General features: G+C 41.9%; 1 protein-coding gene and 1 non-coding gene across 2 annotated transcripts in view; one reads left to right on the top strand and one right to left on the bottom strand.

The window, feature by feature from the left end:
• The window catches only part of LOC123979424 (palmitoyltransferase ZDHHC14-like), a 141,313-nt gene that overhangs the window by 21,457 nt on the left and 98,881 nt on the right, over nt 1-20,975 (top strand). Inside the window, exon 3 of the mRNA XM_046063339.1 lies at nt 8,114-8,278. Within this exon, the coding sequence (XP_045919295.1) occupies nt 8,114-8,278 (165 nt within the window). The remainder of the gene's footprint in view (nt 1-8,113; nt 8,279-20,975) is intronic.
• trnai-aau lies at nt 13,671-13,744 on the bottom strand. Its single transcript has one exon. It is a non-coding gene; the product is annotated as a tRNA-Ile (tRNA).

Here is a 20,975-nt window from a genome sequence, read left to right as displayed (position 1 = left end):
TTGTTATGTATTGATAACTTTGTATGTTACAAAAACAAGGATAGTGTATATGTATATATGTATGTGTATGTATATGTACTGTATATGTGCAGATAGATAGATTGATAGATACTGTAGATAGATAGATAGATAGATATATCCAGTGACAGACTTTGGGAACAGCACGTGCGCCTTGTATTTTTTAGACCGGCCCAGCATGGTCACTGTTTTGCTGGCATTAATGCAAAAAATGAGTAGGCTAACAAATTTTCTATGATTCAGTGACAAACTAAGTGTCGTCTAACATGCTCCCAGCAGAAAGTTGAATTGCCACACAATGTCAGCACTGAGCGTATGAGAGATGCATTGTTTTTATACAAATGCCACAGGCTGCAACAACCAATCAAAAGGCAAGCAAAACTGACACCTAGGACAGTAACTGTTTTTTAAAGGATGCATTTCTATCTGCTATTCCTTTTAAGTAGATAATTTCTTTAGCTTTATCTAAAGATATAACTACTATCAGAAATATTTATGGGTACATTTATGTCCCGTTTTGGAAAATTTTCGAATCAAGTCGTTGTGTTCCTTATTTTTATAATTACAGCTAAGAAAACAGTAACTGCCTGTTGGCCAGAAATTCCCAGCTTCAGACCATCTCCCGCACTTTCTTATCCCACAGCCTGAGGGTCTTCTCTCAACAAAATAAATGGAAATTTGGCACATACAGTGTTCTGCTTAGACACATGGGTGAAAACATAAAATCTTGAGATTTAAAATTATCTGTCTTTAGGTTTTTTAAGGACAAAGAAAACTATTTATCCAGTGAGTTTCATCAGCGCGTCGGTCATTATAGAAGACAATATTTACAACATGAAATCCCCCCAACTGTTCTAACATGACACTCTACATTCTTAACCTATTGGTCTTATTTTACTTTTCACTTACTTTTAATAAAGTAAGTTTTTCTTTCTTTTCTCACAGGCAGAGATTTTAAGGTGTGACAGATCAGACAGCAAGAGAAAAAGGAAAGATGGAGGTCAACGGAAAAAATGTTACAGTTAGACAAATTGAATGCTTCAGCCACTTATGGCAAATAAGCTTTAGGAAAATAGATGAGGCAACTGCCACAGTTGTCAGAGTTATTTTGATGCAGGTATGCTTTTTTATTCTCTTGACTGACAGATCTGTCAACACTGCCATTTCTCCCTTACTGTTTCCCTGCTGCGCTCCCTCGCTGAAATTTCCTTTGATTATCTGCCTTTAAGTTAGGTTTTAGATTTACTGAACTGCTGGAGAATCTGAATAAGAAAAAATCCTCTGTTTAATTTTCACTTTGTTTACAAATGTAATTATTTTAATGTCGCTGACATTTGCATATTCACGTCCATGCTTCCAGTACGTATCAGTATAATTGTATTTTAAAAGAGTAGTTGTCTGTCAAGAAGTACATTAACTAAGCCTACCATTCTTAGTGTTTATATTCAAACGTCTTTGCCTCATCCTGCCCATAAAGCACATTACATAAGTCATTTAGTGGCAACTCCAAATGGCCAGAGGGCTGTTGAAGAAGAGTTTTTTTTTTACATTTGCAAAAAAATACTGAAGAAAAATGGCTGCCAGTCGAACACACCTAACTTGCGACAACAAGTTTTTGATCAATATCAAGCCTTGTATGTTTGAGTCCAAGTAATAAAGCTTGAGGCATGGTGTCAAGTTACTTAATGAAACTTGGACGTGGTTATATATAAAAATGTCACTTTGAAACAATGACGTTGGGCTTTTAGTGTAATGTATACTAATGTTGGCAAAGCAGGTATAAGGTATTACAGCGTCCATCAGTTACTTTGCAGGCTGTAAATATAATATAGTGCAAACAGTGCATTCTATAATTTTTCATCAGTGTGTCCTACAATCACTGCAGGGATGTTGGTTTATTTGTTAGTATTAGTATTAACTGCAAGTTTGGTCTTTACATGTCAATAGCTCAGGGGTGTCAAAGCGTGGGACATGGAGGGACAGCAGCAGTGCATTTTCTCAGTCCAGCCAAAGACACCAGGGACACCAGAGCTTTGTCACACAGTGTACTTTTAGGCAGGTTTTGAGTATGTCAATCAGTATGTGCATTCATAATAAAAAATGTAACATAATTATGTGCACTCAAATATGTCAGGATGTATACTAACTCAAAATTACTCTAGGTACACCTCAGAAAACAAACAAACAAGCTAACTAAATCTTTGGAAAATGTTTTCATTGTCTTTGTCACGTTCAAGTGACAGGAACATTACAAAGTTACAGTTTGATTGATGTCTGACAGCAGTAGACTTGTACTGTATCAGTTAAACAAGAATTGTAAAGTTTGTACATATATATTTGCTAAAACAGTGTACTATGAATTTTGTTTATAGTACAAGAAATACTGCACTGCTTTTAGTATGGAATTTGGATACAGAACAGGCAATTTCACTGATTAGCTCCTTCTTCCCCATCAGTGAACTCACACTTGTAATCTACACCTGATGTAACCAGTGTAAAATGGTTGGTATGTCCCAATTCCATAAAACAGTGGTATATGGTAAATACTAAATACTCATCTTTATAGTATAATGTTGGTTCCAGTAATAAAATCAATATAGTTATATACCAACACAAATTATACAATATGTGCACTGTTGGATGTCAATCAAACTGCGACTTAATAAAAGCAAATGCAATGTATTTTGTCTTAAATTTTTAAATCTTTCTTGAGCTGTCTCACCATGGATAACAGCTTACATTTCTCATTCCTAGCCATCAGAACTCAAACTACTGCTGCTGTTGTAGCCCAACTCGCTCGCTAGTTGTAATTAATTAGATAATGTTCACCTGGTGTTCCTGGTGCCAATCTGAGCATTGTATCTCTCTATCTGTCTCTCCCTCTCTATATGTTCGTCAAATCATGTGAGAATAAAAGAACTTAAAGCTCTTTCACGTTTTCTTCCTCTCCCCATTTGTCTTCATCATTACATCACATTAGCCCCATCCCTCCTCTAAGACTCTTCTTCCTCCCTTCCTCTGCTTCTCTTTTACACTTGTCTCTGTCACCCCTTTCTCTCCACATATCGCTCTGCCTGCATCACCATCTTTATCTGTCTCTCTCTATCTTTATCGTGTGAAACATCACTTTATCCATCCCTTTAAGTATCTCAGTCTGGAGCACCCTTCCTCTATCTCCCTCCTTCCTTATCTCTCCATCTCTGTCTCTCTAAACATCTTTCTTTGCCACCGTCTCTGTATCTCTTCACATGTCTGTATCATGCTTTATGCTGCTTCTCGTCTGTTTTACCCTTTGTCAGCTCATCCGACTCTTTATTACTTGCAACCCTTTCTCTCTTTCTTTCACTATTTCAAGCTGGCACTTCTTTGGTCTGTGGTGGCCAACTAGCATGACAGCATGCTAATGCTGATGTGGTGCTTATGTGTGCCTGTCATGCCTCTCAGTGTGTGTGTGTGTGTGTGTTTAGGGGTCGGGGAGGTGGCTCTGCTTAGCGCTCTGGTTGGCTGAGCCCATCTGTCACTCAAAACGGCCAACCTGTGGTCCCAGTTGCCAGCCAGCCGTATCGGCAATCTGACAGAATTATGAAAATTCCTGTCTATTGCTCATTGGCCCAATTGAATTACAAGCAGTGCCTTGTTCCATGCAAGGTTTTTAAACGGCTGATTTAAGACACACACACACACACAGACACACGCACACACCACTGCCATGGATGAGGGTTAGGGAGGCTATTTATTCCCTCTGTGTGCAGAGCAGGAAGATATTGTCTGTCTTTTTATATGACTCTTGTTTTGATAGATTTTTGATTGAGTTCTTCTCAATGTTTGTGTCTTTGTATCTTAATATGCCGCCAAGGCTTTTGTTTTCATCACACCATTTCTGCAGTTTATGGTGGATTATTTGCTTCGCAGGACGTCTATTCTGCGTCATTTCTCCCTACAGCACTTCACATCTGCTGTCATTTCATTACAGACATTTATTTGACACTGTGTGCCTGCCAAGACACTCTGGATAAATCACACTGTTATTTTGTCTGCTTCCACACACCTGAGTGGAAGGAAAAAAGGCAGGAAATGGTCTTATTTTCTACTTCCAGCAGTTATTTCTATTGGTATACGCAACAGAACAGCAGGTCTGTTTATCACTAAGTGTATTCTCAGTCAAAGGGAATCAGGTTTCAGTGAGCCGGTGTGTACTCAGTATGTACAGTACATTCATACAGTCACCCCCAGCAATCAAACAGAAGCTGCATTTGAATGACTCTTTCTTCCCTCCCAAAGCCACTGTGACAAGTTGCTACTTGTTAGACCTCATGCCTGCCTGCTGTCTCTGTGCCTATTTGACTGACTGACTGACTGACTGACTGACTGACTGGCTGGCAGTATTTCTGTCCCTTTTTTCGTTTGTCTCCCGTCTGTCTCTTCTGCTTGCTTACCTGATTGCCTGTCCACCTGCTTGCATATCTGTCAGTCTCTTGTCTTGAATACACCGACGTTCTTTAAAGATCCCCTGTAAAAGTTTTTCCATTTAAAGTAGGTGCTGGCAGCTTGAAATGGCGCTAGATGTCAACAATAAGGAGAAAAGTGTAAACCACACTTTAGGGCTGCATTTACAGTAACCACCTTTGGCCATAATAACAACTACCTCATGTATTAGAAGCTCTGTAGTATTACTTTACAAAAACAGCTCATGCAGACATATTGTAAGTACGGCATGCATCTGCTGATGGTTAATGGGCAATCACCAAACTTGCCTCAAACTTTTACGCCACAGTTCTTACAGTGAGAGTAATGTTGTTGAACGTACCCCATCTTCTTGGTTTAAATGATGACAATAAATTGGTTAACCCCCTCTGATTCATCCATTGCTGGTAAATGTGGTGTGTTAAGTTTCCTGTCTAGTGCTAATTTTCTTGCAAACAGCTTCAGTGGTTTCCCTTGGACAGTGTGATTGTGCATTGTTATACCCCATGCATTGTGTGTTCTGAAAATGGTGTTTTGATGTTAACTGTTCATGTAATGAGTGTGCAAACAGAGTTGCTATTGCGCACGTACTTGTTTATGTAGCTGCACACAAACAGGAAGGACTCACTTCTTCTGCACAGAGTTTCTTTGTTTCTGGACAATCAAGTATAAATTCGATGCAGTGGAGGAAGGGGAGCCATCTGCGTACAGGAGGACCTAATCATGATACAAGTGATCATTAGACAAGAGAGTTCATTTAAAAGGAATTATCAACCACACTGAATTGTCACCACATACAATAAATAAATATACGTGATTGCGGGAAAAAGTCGCTGGATTTGTTGCCAATCGCAAAAAAGTCACAAACTTGTTCTAATAGGTGTTTTTCACAGCAGACATTTTGGCTTGTTGTACCCAGAGAAGCACAGGTGTTGCAGTACGAATCACATTAACATTGGCTCTCTTCCATTTAAGGATCCCAGTAAGCCACGGCAGTAAGCCAGCATGCAAGAGCCCTGCAACTGGCAAAACTAAATGGTATGCAGCCATCGTTAATGTTATTAATGACACCTGGGCTTTTCGTGCTGTGACATGCCTAAATAAAAAAGGTCTCTTCCAATCAGTAATAATAACTGTATGGACCTGGTATATTCGCACAACAGTGGCATGGAATTGAAGAGTTGTTGAATTTTACATAATTAAAAATCCAGGAGAAAGAAAGAATCCCATAACGTGACATTATAAACATTTTGTTTTTACCCATCCAGTCAGTCACTCTATCCTGATATGAAGCAAAGTGAGACGGCAGACGTAACGTTGGTGTGTTCAAGCTTTCCGGTTCCAGCATGCTTGCTCGCTGTGTCCCAGGTGTATTTTTACGTATAAAATCTCAGCAACTCAAACTGGCAATTTTAAAGACAACAGAAATGCATGTAGTTTATTATTTATTCATTAGCTTTTCAAGCTTTGTGACAGGGTTATTTATAGCACTAAGAGGATTTTTTTGGGGGGGGGGGCACAAACCTGAGTTAACTCTTTTATGTGCGTTTTTATCATTTTCCCTGACTATATCTATCTATCTATTCCTCTGTCTATCTGTCACTGTCTGCCCATATCTGTCTGTCTGCCTGTCATTGTATTTGTCTGAGAAAGGAACCCACCCACGGTTGTCTGGTCTCGATCTCCATGGCGACCTAATCCTCGCCAATCCCAGAACAGTGGTGTTCCAGTTGAGACCCACTGTGTTACACCAGCCTGTCATCACTGATCACTGGATAGAGTTGCTGCAGTTTTATCAGAGTGGCTTTGATCCACATCTAATGACATCGGTGTGTATGTGTGTGTGTTTATGAGAGAGAGTGAGAGAGAGAGCATTTGTTTGTCTTTCTTACTTTAAAAAAATCCTTACCCACAGACAACTTCAATTTATGTGCATTCATTTGAGTACATTGGTATATGAGTATTAGGTGTGTGTGTGAGTGTGTGTGTGAGTGTGTGTGTGTGTGCGTGTTGCCCTGGCTGGCAGTAATGAATCCAGTGGTGCTGTTGGCATGAGCAGGGCCATGCTATTAACCTCTCTTCCAGCTAGACTGATCTCACCCTGTCTGTCTGTCTCATTGGCCTAATGACACTCTCACACTCTGAGCACACCGCACACACACAGACCTGTCCTTTCTAATCAAATTTCCAACGAGGAGAAAAGTATTCTACATTGTCCAATCATCCCTATTCAAAGAGTCAAAAAGCTTCTGCCAGCGCCAAGAGAAGATTTCTTTAACACCCACTCAAAGGAAGTTACTCTTCAAAACTATTTCAAACATATAAATCTCCACTTGCCCTCTGCAGCCTGATCAGATTTCACTATATTTTACACCAGCCATCAGCTTCAACAGAGCTTTTATGAGTGCGTTTTCTCACTCATAACAGTCACTGTAAAGCTACAGCTCTGGATGTGTGCTCTTTGCTTTTGATCTGACAAGACTGTAGTAGAGTAGTTACGTCACGTCGGAGCCCCCTATAATACTATCATTTGAGATATAAATCACTCAGAGAGAGAGAGAGAGTTTTACTTTGCCAAGCCTGCCAAGGAAGATTTAAAGGGACATTTTGAAAGTTTAGGACTCAGGGTAAAAGCTGGAGGTGGACTGTTAGCTTTGCACACGCCCCAAATTACAGCCTGCGTGCTTGTTTAATGAGTTTGTGGTGGCACTTTTGGTCGTCACTGAATAAAAAAGCAACATGACAGGATGGGGAAAAAAATATGACATGAAAAGTGCTGTCGAATTGCTTCACCAGCATCGTAAATGTTGTTTAATAGTCTGTACTCGGGCTTTTGTGTGTGCGTGTGGGCGTGCATGTCTGTGTGAATGAGAAAACCCCAGCCTCCATAGGAAATCCTGAGAGGAGTGAGGAGCACCTGGCGCTGTCTGTAGTCATAACAAATGACAAGGAGGGATTTAGACTATATTTGTATTGGTGCCAGCTTGTTACACGCACTCCCTGTTCACATTTTCTCTTATAACCACCGTGTAATGCAGCATCGGCACTTGGCGTGGCTTTGCCCTCGCGAGTTAGTTTTTTAACTGCACTGCTCTGGAATGCCCCGGCTCATCCATGTGTCCCTCATTAGGGTTACGGCCTGGGACGGCCCAGCAGTAATATCCAACACACCTCATCCCATCTGTGAGCTGACCGAGACGGAGATAATGTAGGCAGGAGGATGCATTTGGCAAGCCAGAGGACATAAAGTTAGAGCTTTCTGCAGTGCGAGTTCATTAGGCAGAGGACTGCTGGGAGACGGGTGTCAGCCTGGTCTGAGCTAAATTAAGAACTCTAGCTGAGGGACAATCAGATGAAGTGGGAAACGGATAGAGGCCAGTTTGTGTAGGCCCACGTGGGATGTTTTTGTTTTTATACCCCAATCATTCGAAGAGGATTGTAGGTTAGAAGACTCTCCAGCTTTTATGTGATTGACTATTACAGTACGTCACCTGGCACCTGCTGTGATAGCCTACTAATTGCACCTGACAGCCTCCCTGTATTGCTTTTCATTTAAAGTACAAGTTTTGCTACAACCTCAGGCCTGACCTTAATATCTCCCCTCTAACCATGGTGTGATTGGTCGTTTCAGCAGGTGGCACCATATGGCCAGCAGGGGATGGGCGGTTACAGCCAGCAGCAGCAGCAGCAGCAGGCGGGGCAGCAGGGGACCTCTCCATACTTTAGCCCCCCTCAGCAGACCCCTCCAGGCCCGACCCAGAGCCCCTACCTGCAGCCTCGACCACCACCACAACAGGTACCAATGCGCACACATACACACACACACACACACACACACACACACACACACACACACACACGCACACACACACACCACAGTTACAGAACCAGACACCCAATGTGCTGTATCCTGTGTGGAAAAATTGGCCAAGACATTCAGCTGTAACCAAGCCTAAAGTCTCCTTTACATGACGTGAGCAAAAATGGAAATGATTACCATAACTCAATAAGTAAATATGCTTAAATATATCAGTTACATATAGATACGTGGATGTCACACATCAGATGTAGCATCAAGAATAAAATTTAAAATATCAGCAGGAAAGGGATTTAATCTAGATCTTTTCCATGGGTTGTATTTTGATATTTTAGTGGTACTGAGATTTGAGAGGTCATCTTAAGGGATGAACTCTGTGTGTGTGTGTGTGTGTGTGTGTGTGTGTGTGTGTGTGTGTGTGTGTGTAAACAATAGTGTGGTGTGCCTCTGGTCCAACATACCTGCTGCATGGGTCGCATTGTTCCATTCCATTATTCATGAGAGGTATTTTAGGTAAATCTCACTCTCTGTGTTTCTATATTTTCATATTATCTCTCTCAGCACACACACACTCATAGAAACAGTACATTTGAATGCAGTGCAAGTTCACAGATTGGACATTCACAGTGTAGTGTATATTTTCTATGCACACAAACCCAGCTGTGCAAACCCAAATCCTCAGTACAACAAAGGGCCTGTTCCACAGTTATGGATCTAGACTTGTCCTGCCAAGTTTCAACATGATGTTCTGTAGAAGATTTCCATTGGGAAGCTGGGTTCAAGCAGTTGTTTTTGAGTTGAGTGAAGGCTGCCCATGTGTTTCCCATCCACTCTGCAGCCAGAGGGATCTATCAGCCTGCATGGAGTGACTCTGGCTAACAGCCCTGCCCTGGATCAGAACAGAGCAGAACAAAGTGGAGCAGGAGAAAGAACAGTACGAGATGGGAGAGATTACAGCAGAACTGGACAGGAAAGGAAAGATCAGACAGAACAGGGAGTGGGAAGAGAAGACAAGATGAAGCAGAACGCCTGATTTCACTGCATTAATATCCAAATGCACAGCAATGGCAACAAGAGAACCACCATGTGGAGCAGAGGACAAGTGTAGTAACATACACTTACTCGAGCACTGTGCTTTAGTACAGTATTTCCCTCATGTGCAAATTCATATTTACGTTGTATTTCAGAGGATAATAATTATATATGTAGTTGAGGAATAGATTAGGTTAGTATGTAAAAAAAATAGTGGATTTTACACAACATATAAGCAACTCATAAAGTATTGTGCATTTTTACACAATATTACAATACCCAAGAGTTTAGAAAGAATTAGATAACTTTTAAAATTTATAAGTAGGACTGATTGCAGTTGAGTGTTTACTACTACTACTACTAGTGTCTACTTTTGTACACATCAATGGTTTTTACCACTTCCACTACAGAGCAAAACAATTACAAAACAACAGCAAGCTGTTTTAATGAAGGTATCCACATTGACAGCATATCCCTACAGGACAGAACAGGACAGAACTGTATAGAATACATAAAACTCAGAACATATCAGGATACTCAAAGAACAATGTGCTGTACAGATCTGTTTCCTCTGCAAGTATTTGTTTTTTAGAAATTAAAGTCACATTAATGCAAAAAACAGCACAGGGAAGAATGGACAGTATTACAGTATTTTCAAAAAGCATCCTCTTTTTGAATCGTATCGGCCACTAGTAGTTCACAAATGTGAATAGACGTATTTAGTATCTGCACTAGTTGATGCCATTTGGCAGTGGTGTAGCTGTGTTTGTCTAGGGAGTTATACTGTGATTTACTGAGATGTAGTTAAGCCATCCTTTAGACAGCCTTGAATATTGAGCACACCAAGACAAATAGCCAAGCAAAAAGCCATTTTGAACACAAAAGCAGGTTGTCAAAAAAGGAAATCGTTAGTCTTAGCATAGTAATTTTCATACCGAGTGAACATTTCAGCCAGCATGCCTTTTGTCTCACACTGAAAAAAGCACTTACTCTTATTTCCTCACTTAACATGCTGACACACACAGACCGCGCAGCCTACTGAACAAACATTATTCACTCTAACTACCAGAGGCTGAGATCCATGGCCACGGTGACATTCTGCGACAGTAATGGTGTGTTTTCATCATCACTGATGATGTGCCGGCAATTGACCCTCGCTGACATTTATTCACCAGGTAGTTCTGCCCAAGCACGCTGATTGGCCAAAGCCCTGTTTCACCTGTGCATAATGATTGCTATGACGACTGCTGCGGTGACCAGGGAGCTGGTTTTCTTTGTGTTCTTTATTGTTGGGAATGCTCGCTACTTTAAGGGAAAATGTTTAAATCAACACAGATGCTTGTTAACACCGCATAAAAGCCACAGTACCTTCAGCAGCCATTGCATCAACGTTGCATCCCACTGTCTTTACTTTAAATCAAAAAATCCTTCCTGCGTTAGAGCCATGTAGCATTTTATGTACCAGAATAACAGCAGGCTGTATGCCAACACATTGTGGTCTGTCTACGGGTCATCAAACTACAGACCCTACTAAATCCACTCCTTCCATGGACTAATAAGCTCCCTGCTCCCATACTTAGATTTACGTAACACTTTTACATTTCAGTTTGGTATGGGGAAATGAGCTTTAACAAGAAACCCGGCTATTAGTTGACAAGTACAGTTAAAGGACAACCTTACCAACTAGCATTCCAATTATTCGGAAACTTAATAGAGTCGATATATATACTATGTGTAAATGGAAGTGCATAGCTGGTAATAGGCTAGGATCCTTGAGGTAGAGGTGAGGTTTTTTTGGACTCAGCTGCAGTGGTTCCATTCTTGTGTAACAAATGCAAAATCCATGTCCAGGCACTCACTTTATTTCAGCAGTTTATGTTCAAGTAATTACAGAAAATGCATGATATTGATCATTAAAAAACATGACATTTTACACATAACAAAAACAAGCCTGTGTGGTGGCATTAAGACAAAGTTAATTGTCCATCGATTGAGTGAGAGAGAAAGGGAAAGAATGCCAGAAAATACTTGAATTCATTTGAATAACAAAGAAACTAGGTCCCTGTCTTTGATTTTGGATCCAAGAGTAAACATGTTTGGAAATTGAACCTACACAGTGCAGTTGGCCAAGATTACAAATAGAAGATTTGGTGTGCTTTCAGCTCAGAGCTGTATTACTTTCATTTTTCTGTTCTGAGTGAGTGTGCGTCTTTGTATCAGTTTTTGTATATGTGTGTCTGCGTGTGTCTGTGTGTACACTAATCAGCCGAGTGTGCTGCAGCAATTCTGAGCTGTGAAAAGGTCAAACGGTGACCTTTGTCTGTGATTCTGGGTTGAAATGAGACATGATGTGAGCCGCACGGAATGGATTACATGCACCCCCATCCACCCACCCACATACACACACACACACACAAAATTGCAAGCGCACGCCAGATTAGGATGTCATTGTGGTTTTGACCCCTGTTTTTTGACCCTGCTTCACTTGGAGAAATCCAAGCTGAAAAGTTCTTTATTTTGTTCTTCCGGCCCTCTCCGCAGTTCCTTTCCCCCTACTCCACTCCCATTAACCCTAGCCAGAGGACATCCTCCAGTTGATGGAACCATTCCAGCTGCCTTTGACACAGAATTTGCTCCGCAACCGACCGCTATTAGCTGGTTTTGTAACAAATCGAAGTGAAAATGCCTTCTTTCTTTGAGACGGCGCTGCTGTGACCTCATCTGATTGCGAGGAGCAGAGTAGTCTAAAAAGACATTTTTAAGACATCAAGGCTGATGTGAAAAAATAAAAAAAATATATAATATCACACAAGGAAGAAGTAGGTTTTGAAAAAAATTAATGTGGGTGGTTTGCTGGTGGTTTTCAAGTACACCAGATATTTTTAAATTGATGATTGTGAATTGCTGTTCACAGAAACACTGTGCCATATTGTTTAACTTAATTGATTGAGAAGGGTGTTTGACCTCATAAGCTACTTGGTTGATTATTTGTATTTAACATGTAACTTTCCACCAAATGCTGTTGAATCAAGGCTTACTACTGTTAAAATTGCAATAAGGGGCCCTTTTCTGTAAGTATATTTTAACACACCCTGTAAATATCTGTCTGATTGGTCTAATTGTTGGCTTCAATTACAGCGTAAGACCAATCACTTAGAAGGAGAAAACATGGCCTCTTCCTGGCCATATTACACTTGACGCACAACAGATGAAGTACATGATATTTTGTAACTGCCTAATACTTTCTAACTCATAAAAAACTAAAATGAGAGCGCTGTAATTTCAAGAATCTGGAGATTATTTTTTATGGCATGTTTGCTTTATTGGGTAGTATACACTGGAGTGTGACAAGAGGGGGTAGAGAGAAAGGAGGCGGAAGCCAGCTTTGGCCAGCTGCCAGATTTAAACTCATAATGTTGTGAGAATATGGTACTGGCTTTGATAAGCTATTCCACGGAGCACCCAGTATCTAATATTTCACCACGAAAAAATGTAATTACATATAGCATAATATCACCATGCCATGTTTTAGTATAATATAAACTGTATAGTGAATATGCCACTGAGTGGTATTTGTGTGTATAGTAGAGCAGGTGGGATTTGACTACTGGTCTTTAAAGAAGCAAGTCATTCCCTGTGACATTTACTCCCGTTAGTAAAACCCTCCTATGTACTCTCCTCTGTGAAACTGATCCCACCGGTCGTTTCCTCTATTGGCCTTAACTATTTCCTCTTCCTGTCTGAGAGTAGGCTCTGGGGAGCGGTGCTGTGGCATACAAGAGCTCTCAGCTGATTGGAGGAGACAAGCTCACTTTACAGGGACCTACATTGAAGGAAGCAGATTCATTGGATTAGATGCTGCTTAGTGATGCTCATGAGCACAACACCATGTGGTGTAAACAACAAAACGAGGGTGGACACTTTTACGTGAAGCTTTTAATACAATTTTATTAACTTTATTTTGAAAAGACCGCTGCATGCGTGTCCTCCACTGACATGCATTATCTGTTATATGAAAGAATGAAATGTACAGATGACTGGAGGGTTTTAAAATTGTGTTGACCTCAAGCTTATTGTTGCTGTCCTGTGAAAACCATGTACAGTATATCCAAAATGTCAGCTTTTCTAAAGCTATCACTTTTATGTTTTCAGCTCCGTGACAATGCATTTTTCAGGGGCAGTTTCACAGTGACAATAAGGAACATTTGGTCCTTGAGTTAATCTAAGAAATTCCAAATCAGCAACAAATATTATCAACACACAACCAGAGAGATTGAACCGCCGCTCTTCCAATTAATGGCCAACCCGCTCTACCTCCTGAGCCACAGCCCAAATCATGTGGCCTGTACAGGGATCGAACCCGCGACCTTGGCGTTATTAGCACCACGCTCTAACCAACTGAGCTAACCGGCCCACAAAACTACTGTTTTTTTTATTTAAGTAAAAAATGTTTGTATCTCTTTAGAGGAAACTTTAAGTTGCTCACACACAGCACATCACCAGGGTCCTTTACCTTTCACTGCTTACAGTGTGTCATTTCCTATTTCCTGTCTGTCACCCCTCCACCCCCAACCGGCTGCAGCAGCAGGCTCTTTCCCCCACCTTCTGACACCCCCGCTTTTAATCACACCAGGTTAATTAAAAGGCCGCCGAGCCTTTCTGCGGCCTGCCCCCTGGCTTTATTACCCCCTCACTGTATACTTGCTCTGCTGTCTCAATCACCGTGCCTGCCCCTCAATGCACACACGCACGCACATACACGCACATAATCTCACGGGAAATAGGACCTCACCTTGGCGACGAGGTGGAGGGATAGAGGGGGAGTTGAGGCAACAAGACGGAGGAAATGAGAGGCAGGAAGGAATGTGTGTGAACGGAGAGTGAATAGGATGTGGTGAGAGTGGAGGGGAAGTTGTGTGTGAGGAGGGGGCCCTGCGTGTGGGTGGGTGGGGCACCCAAAGTTCAATGTCATTAATTGGTCACCATTTGAATATTAAGTGAAGAACTCTGTTAATTAACAGGATAATAAAAGTGCTGCTGGCTGGATGGGGGTGGACAGGAAGAGGGAGGGAGCGAGGGATGGAGGGAGGGAGGACAGGCTGTGGAAATGGAGGGCATATGGCGGGAGAGATGGTAGAGGGAGAGAGAGAGAGCAAGGCTGGGTGCAGGGTGATAAGAGGGAGAGAGAGACGTCCGTGGGTAAAGGTCTGGCAGTGGTAATTTGCAGAGAGCCGCGTTAATTGTCATAACCTTTTAAATGGCAGAGTTTATCGGAGTCCTCTAAATGTCCCTGCGTATCGCCACGGCAACCCTGGGCCTGCCGCACTCCGATTGGCCACCGTTGACGAGCACTTAAGCTTGATGAGTTTTCACGCAAAACGAAATGATAAAATTGAAAATATATAAATATATATATACATACATATGCTGTTTATATCAGCTAGGTTTTGCGTGTGTGTGTGTGTGTGTGTGTATGTGTGTGATAGCATGCCTGCGTGTGTTTGAGACAATGTTTTTTAATTTAGTGTGTTTTTTACCTCCACGTTGACTGACACTCGCTAATTGCTCAACTAGAATCCACCACTGGTTTTTTTTTTCAGTCTTTTTTCCCTTTTTTGATTTATGTTTGTTTTTGTACAGCCGAGCTGCAATTCAAATGCAAATGAACGAGAACGGGAGAGGTGTTTTTGGAATCGTTAGGACAATCATAATGGCTCAGGAAAAAAGGGGGCCGGTAGTTAGCGGCACAGCACCCTAGGGGCCTCATTTAGCTGCCATTTGTTAGGAAATGCCGCTACATTTGTTCCTGGATACAGACTTCACAGACAGACAGAAAGAGAAAACACCACAAAAAAAAAGTCACAGTCAAAGTCGAGCTCGCCAACACATCGCTATTGTTCCTCTGTGCTTTAGCAAAAGTCATGTGGGTGTACACCAGTTTGGGTGGATGTCCTCTTTAACTGTGAGCCAAAGCAATTGAAGTGAATGGGCGGATGGGGGTGGTGGCAACGGGGACTTGCGAAGAGTGTGTGAAGTGAAGATGGTACAAAGACGGCCTCTTATTTGATTAGCATGTGTAGAGGAAAGAGAATGAAAGCCCTGGCAAAGTCATCTTCAGCTAACACTGTTAGCTACATCTGACATCATCCCTAAGGGACAGCCTGCACACATACCAGTGTGTGTGTGTGTGTGTGTGTGTGCATGTGTGTTTTTTCTGTGTGTGTGTGTGTGTTTGAGTCGTCTTCTGTTTATACTGTTGCTAGATGTGAATCTTGCTTGTGGGTGCGTCTGTGTACAAGCTGTTTGTGTGTGTGTGTGTGTGTGTGTGTGTGTGTGTGTGTGCGTGTGTGTGTGTACTGTGTTGGAGCTCTGGTCCTCCCTTGTAGTCTCTTTCTGCTAAAGGTCAGGGGGATTGCTGAGATAGAATCCAATCTGAAGGACACAGCACTAGAACAGGCCCTGCTACAAATGCACCTATTAAGATAGGCTGGACACGCACACACACACACAGCTCACAGATATATAGCCACACACACACTCACGCACAGGCATCCTCACATACACATATGCACACACAACAGCTCTTTCCATTCTAATGGTCACCTTTTCCGTGATGATAATAATAGGCTGTACCCTGGAATAAATGCCCATCATTTACATGGAGTCTAACCGACACACTTTTTTAAAAGGCAGTTGCAGGAGACGAAAGTAGGTCTGCCCTATAATATATTAACAGCATATCTGACATAATCAGAATGTAACTGCAATGTTTTCAAAATATTCTGAAATGGATCAAAAGATGTACGTGTCAAGAAAGCATGAAAGACAAGCATATCATAACCAAATGTTGGTGGAGCTTGCTCTCACTGCTGATTGTTGCTTCAATTATAGTTCAGTCAGTCTGATTGGTGTGAACATGTGTGTGTGTGTGTGTGTGTGTGTGTGTGTGTGTGTGTGTGTGTTAATGCGGGATGTTGAATATGGATGTCTCCCCACCCCCTCACTACCACCACCACCACCACCACCACACCGCCGCCTCTCTCTGATGCGTAGAAGCTGTTTCTTATGTCTGTTAGTGCAGGGCAGAGGCTACAAACTTAACACAGAGAAATAAAGACGTTCAGATAGAGCAGAAACAGTGCCATGGAAACACACTTCCTCACTTTGTACTAGTGTCTGACCCTTCCATCACTGTGGCTTTCCCAGTGACTGACCTGGTACTGTATATCTGAGTGGGTGTGTGTAAGAAAGGCAGAGTGTGTATGCGCCTCTCAGGGTCTTCTGCAGAAACTCCCTAACCTTCGAGTAATATGGCACAGAGGTGGTGGCCAAATGCACTGGGTTTCATGGTGTGTGTGTGTGTGTGTGTTGAATGATTAGGCAGTGTGTTGGAGGGGAGGGGGGGGGGGGGGGGGGTTGTTATGGGCCTCTCTTCTAAAGACATGCAATTAAGCTTAATTTTTAATGAATATTAATGGCATTAGCGTCAGATTTTGTGGAGATGTGCATCTGCCAAGGTGCAGGGGAAAAAGGGGGATGACTAATTCATTTGGTAGTCATGAGGGGAATGGCTGGAGACGGGGAGGGATGGGGGAGATGGTTTTGATGAAGAGGAGCCGGGTGGAGAAAGGGATGGAGATGGTGAAACAGAGGTGGGATGGAAAACTAGGAGGGGCTAGCAGGCGATAGCAAAAAAAGGAGGAGTGATGGATAAAAATAAAGAAATGGGGATGGAGTGTGAGGGGTGTGGAGGAGGCAAGAGACTAATGGGGAGAGGGGATGGACAGAGAGGAAGAAGAGGAATGAGAAGGAAGTGAGCTAGCAGTTGACTGAGAGGAGAGTGGGTGTTGAGGGAGGGTAGGGGCCAAAAAATAAATATGATTGGGACAAAAGGTAGGCTAACACAGAAAAGAGGATGTTAGCAGAAATTAATTTGACCTCTATATTGGCGAGAACCAATGTGGGATGAAAACACTGACATGTGCATGCAAAGGTTTAAAAATTTTGACAAAATAATGCAGTATACAAGTTATCCACATCTTTTTCCCGCTGTTTTAAAAAACAAAAAGGAGAACGAGACAGGCGCCAATCCAAAATCATCTTAACGTAATGGCCGTGAATTTTGCTCCTGCTGCTTTCTGTCGTGTCAAGTGGCGGCATCAAATGTGCTTGCCTGCTGTCATGCCAGTTTCATTGCTTGTTTTCCGAGGCAATCAAACTCACACAAGCAAAGCAGCATTTCACCTTGCTCCCTGCTCGAACATAGCCTCGGAAAGTGTGCAGTGCAACCAACCAAAAAAGAGCCAGTACAGCGTTTTTAAATTAGGAGTGAGCCAAAAAAAAGAAAGAAAGTTTTGTTGTGTGTCATGGGAATTACTGTTTGGGGCAGCATTGTGGCCTTGACTTCTCTTAAACTAAAAGACTAACATGCCAGCTCTAGGAGGGAGCCCAACTTGACCATTGACCTCTTCTTTGAGGGAAAAGAAAGTTTCTGTCCTGGGATTGACAGAGTCTAACAGCATACTGACACAGTACAAAAGATTAAATAACATAAGACTACTTTTGAAAGTGGATGTGTGCAAGTCTCATATTCCAAACAATTGTTCGCGTACAACATGTTTCTGCTTTGCGAACATTTCACACTTGCCGTCTGACTCCCATTCCTGAGTGGCTGGGATTAACATGGTGCTGCAATATTGATTTACGTCCGCATAAAGCCTCTTCGGCTCTATATATTACACCACATTCAGCAGTCATCTATTCAATCAAATCTAATATTACACTGCCTCTCCACACAGCTGTCTAATAGCATTTAACTCACAGTTTGATTCCTGCATTCCCTCATGTACTTCAATCGCTTGCCTTCAATATCCTTCATTCGTTTCTACTATGCCAAGATGAAGTCTTTTGAAAAGCACGGAGGATGAATGAGCGTGTCTCTGTGTGTGTGCGCGTGAGTGTGTGTGTGTGTGAAGACAGGATTAGCTGTGGCCTAAGGCTTAAGGTATGGAGTGGAGTGTATTTTAGAAGCTTCTAAATTAGCTGGGAAATGGGATTTTGAGACAATGGACTGTAAAAAACTCAAATGAAAGGATGCACTCGCAGCACTCCCCTCATTTGCCTCTGATGTTCTCTTGCTCTCGCTTTTTTCTCCTCTTTTTTCACACGTTTCTGTCACTTTGTCTTCCCTCTCTCTCCCTGTGCTTTCCAGCCTCCTCCTTTTCTCCTTCTCTGTCTCTTCTGCAACTCCACTTCTGTACTTCTCTCTCAGCATCTGTTTCTTTCTGCCCTCCCTCCTCCCAGTTTCTATGTCTTTCACCCTCTCTGTCCATATTACAGTTGACAGTGATGATGTAAGAACATGAGTGTAAACAGTAGTATGAGGCTAACCTCACTTTGACCCACTTAAAGCGGCAATCCCCTCGAGTGCGCACACACACACACACACACACACACACACACACACACACACACACACATACACACTGCAGACTCATATGCCTGAGTAAATATTGGACTTGGGTCAGCAGCCACTCTTCTGTTCTCATTTCACTGTGTGAGCAACTGTCTGTCCATGTGTGCATTTTTGTCTGTGAACTGAACTGTGCACGTGTGAGTGTGTGCGCACACCTATCAGAAAGCCACCACACTTCTACTACGCTATATTTCTTTTCCTCCTCCCGCCCCTCCTCTCTCCTTCCCCGGGCCTTTATTTACCTGTGGAGGTGTATTTGTGTCTAAGCCGTTTTTTTTGCTTCAAACAAAGCACTTCCGACCATGTAATAAAAGCCCGGCGTTTGGCGTGCATCCAGGCTCTCATTGATAAACACGGGCCTGTGCACACAAACACAGGGCTTCCCGAGGGCTCTGACGAAGAAACCGGCGTGGCTTTGTTGTTAAAATAGCACCTCCGTTTTTTGCTGCAATCCTGTTGTTAAGTGTCTGTCTTGCACCTACCCACTTATGGGATGATATGTGATCCTGTGATTGAACCGCATCTTGTTGAACAGGGGTTCCCCTTTGGCTTTTAGATGTGGTTAAGGGGGGTTTTGCTGGTTTTGTGGTTTTAAATTACGATTAAAATAAGGGAGCTATTGTGGCAAGATTATTCCATTTATTTTGCTTCTATTTTCATTGTGATTATTATTTGAATAAAAATGAAAAAAAGTATATATTTAAGCTTATTACTTATTACTTATTTATGAGGTCTAATGGAGTTCAAGATCTGTTTTGCAAGAGAGACCTAAAAGTAAGTTACATGCATATGCAATTATGAAACAATTCAATCTCACAAAGCATTTTTTTTTCTCTTTTTTTTTTTTTTTTTTAGACCAGTCACTTTTACTTACTGAAAGCCTCTTGTAGTTACTTCTTTGTGCACTTTTAGAAACAAATTTTGGAAGCCGGACACTCACATAATGCCAATTTTCCTGTCATCTTAAATGTTGCTGACATGCCTTTATTTTTCCACCTATTAGCTGAGAAAACTAAAATTGCGATAATGTTTTTTATTAAATTAACTAAGCAGCCCTTGAGGAGATGGCTCAGTGAAAAAACAAATTGATTAGACCTATTGAAACATATGAAACAGATAAACCCTTGGAACACATTCAGGGAACTTACGCTAAACAGAGACACTGAAGGACCAGATTTAGGAGCACTGCCCAAGGCAGACATGCTAGTTCACTTCATGCAAAGACTGGTATTTTGAATAATTGACATTTCAGGAAACATTCCTGATATTTTCTATGCTTTTAGTGCTTCACTGTTTTTAATTGGCTAATAAGTGAAATGTGGATTGGAAGGGACTACTCTAGGGCATTTAAGGTCATTACATTACCTTTTCTTTATAATGGATGAATGAATACATTAACTTTTTGTCTCTGTGTGTGTGCACATCTGCTAATGCAGCAGGCAAACTGTGTGCGTAGACTAACTTTGCAGGTAATCTATAGAGTGTATAAAACCTTATATCAGATTTCATAAAGAATGAACAAAAGTAGGGAATTAGTATCATTCACCCTGGATGCACGAATTACGACCCATTTAATGCTCTAATAATAGATCCATTTCGCATGATACATCTCTTGCTGTGAAGGATAATCTTCAGCTATAAAATTATATCACCTAGCTGACAGGGATATTGCCCACCTACTACAGTATAATCACACAACAGATAAGAAATCAAACCGTGGAGGGAAAAATGAATTTTGAGAATAGAAACTTGAACACACCCCGTATGTGTGTATGTGTACATATACATGCGGCTGTGTGTATGTATGCTCGCGTGTGCAAGGGCTCGCGTGTGATCTCTCGCCGCGTCTCGCCGATCAGTTATCACTAATCCTTCCACTCAGAGCTCTTTAACAAGTTGCCATTGTGCCGCCGACGCTTAACATGATGGAGGAACGACCTCCGTGGTGAATGAAAAGAAGAGGGGGAGGGAGAGATACAGAGTGAGGGAGAGGGAGAGGGCAACACCTCCGACAATGGGGAGAAAATTGGTTTACACTAGATAGGCTAGTGATTACAGAAGGAAAGAAAATGACTTAGATTGAACAATAGGACTGAGTGTGTGTTTTGGTGTGTGTTTGTGTGTGTGTATGTTTGTGTGTGTGTGTGTGTGTGTGTGTGTGTGTGTGTA

Source organism: Micropterus dolomieu, linkage group LG11, assembly GCF_021292245.1.
Source record: "Micropterus dolomieu isolate WLL.071019.BEF.003 ecotype Adirondacks linkage group LG11, ASM2129224v1, whole genome shotgun sequence".
NCBI lineage: Eukaryota > Metazoa > Chordata > Actinopteri > Centrarchiformes > Centrarchidae > Micropterus > Micropterus dolomieu.
This window is presented reverse-complemented; position numbering and strand designations above follow the sequence as displayed.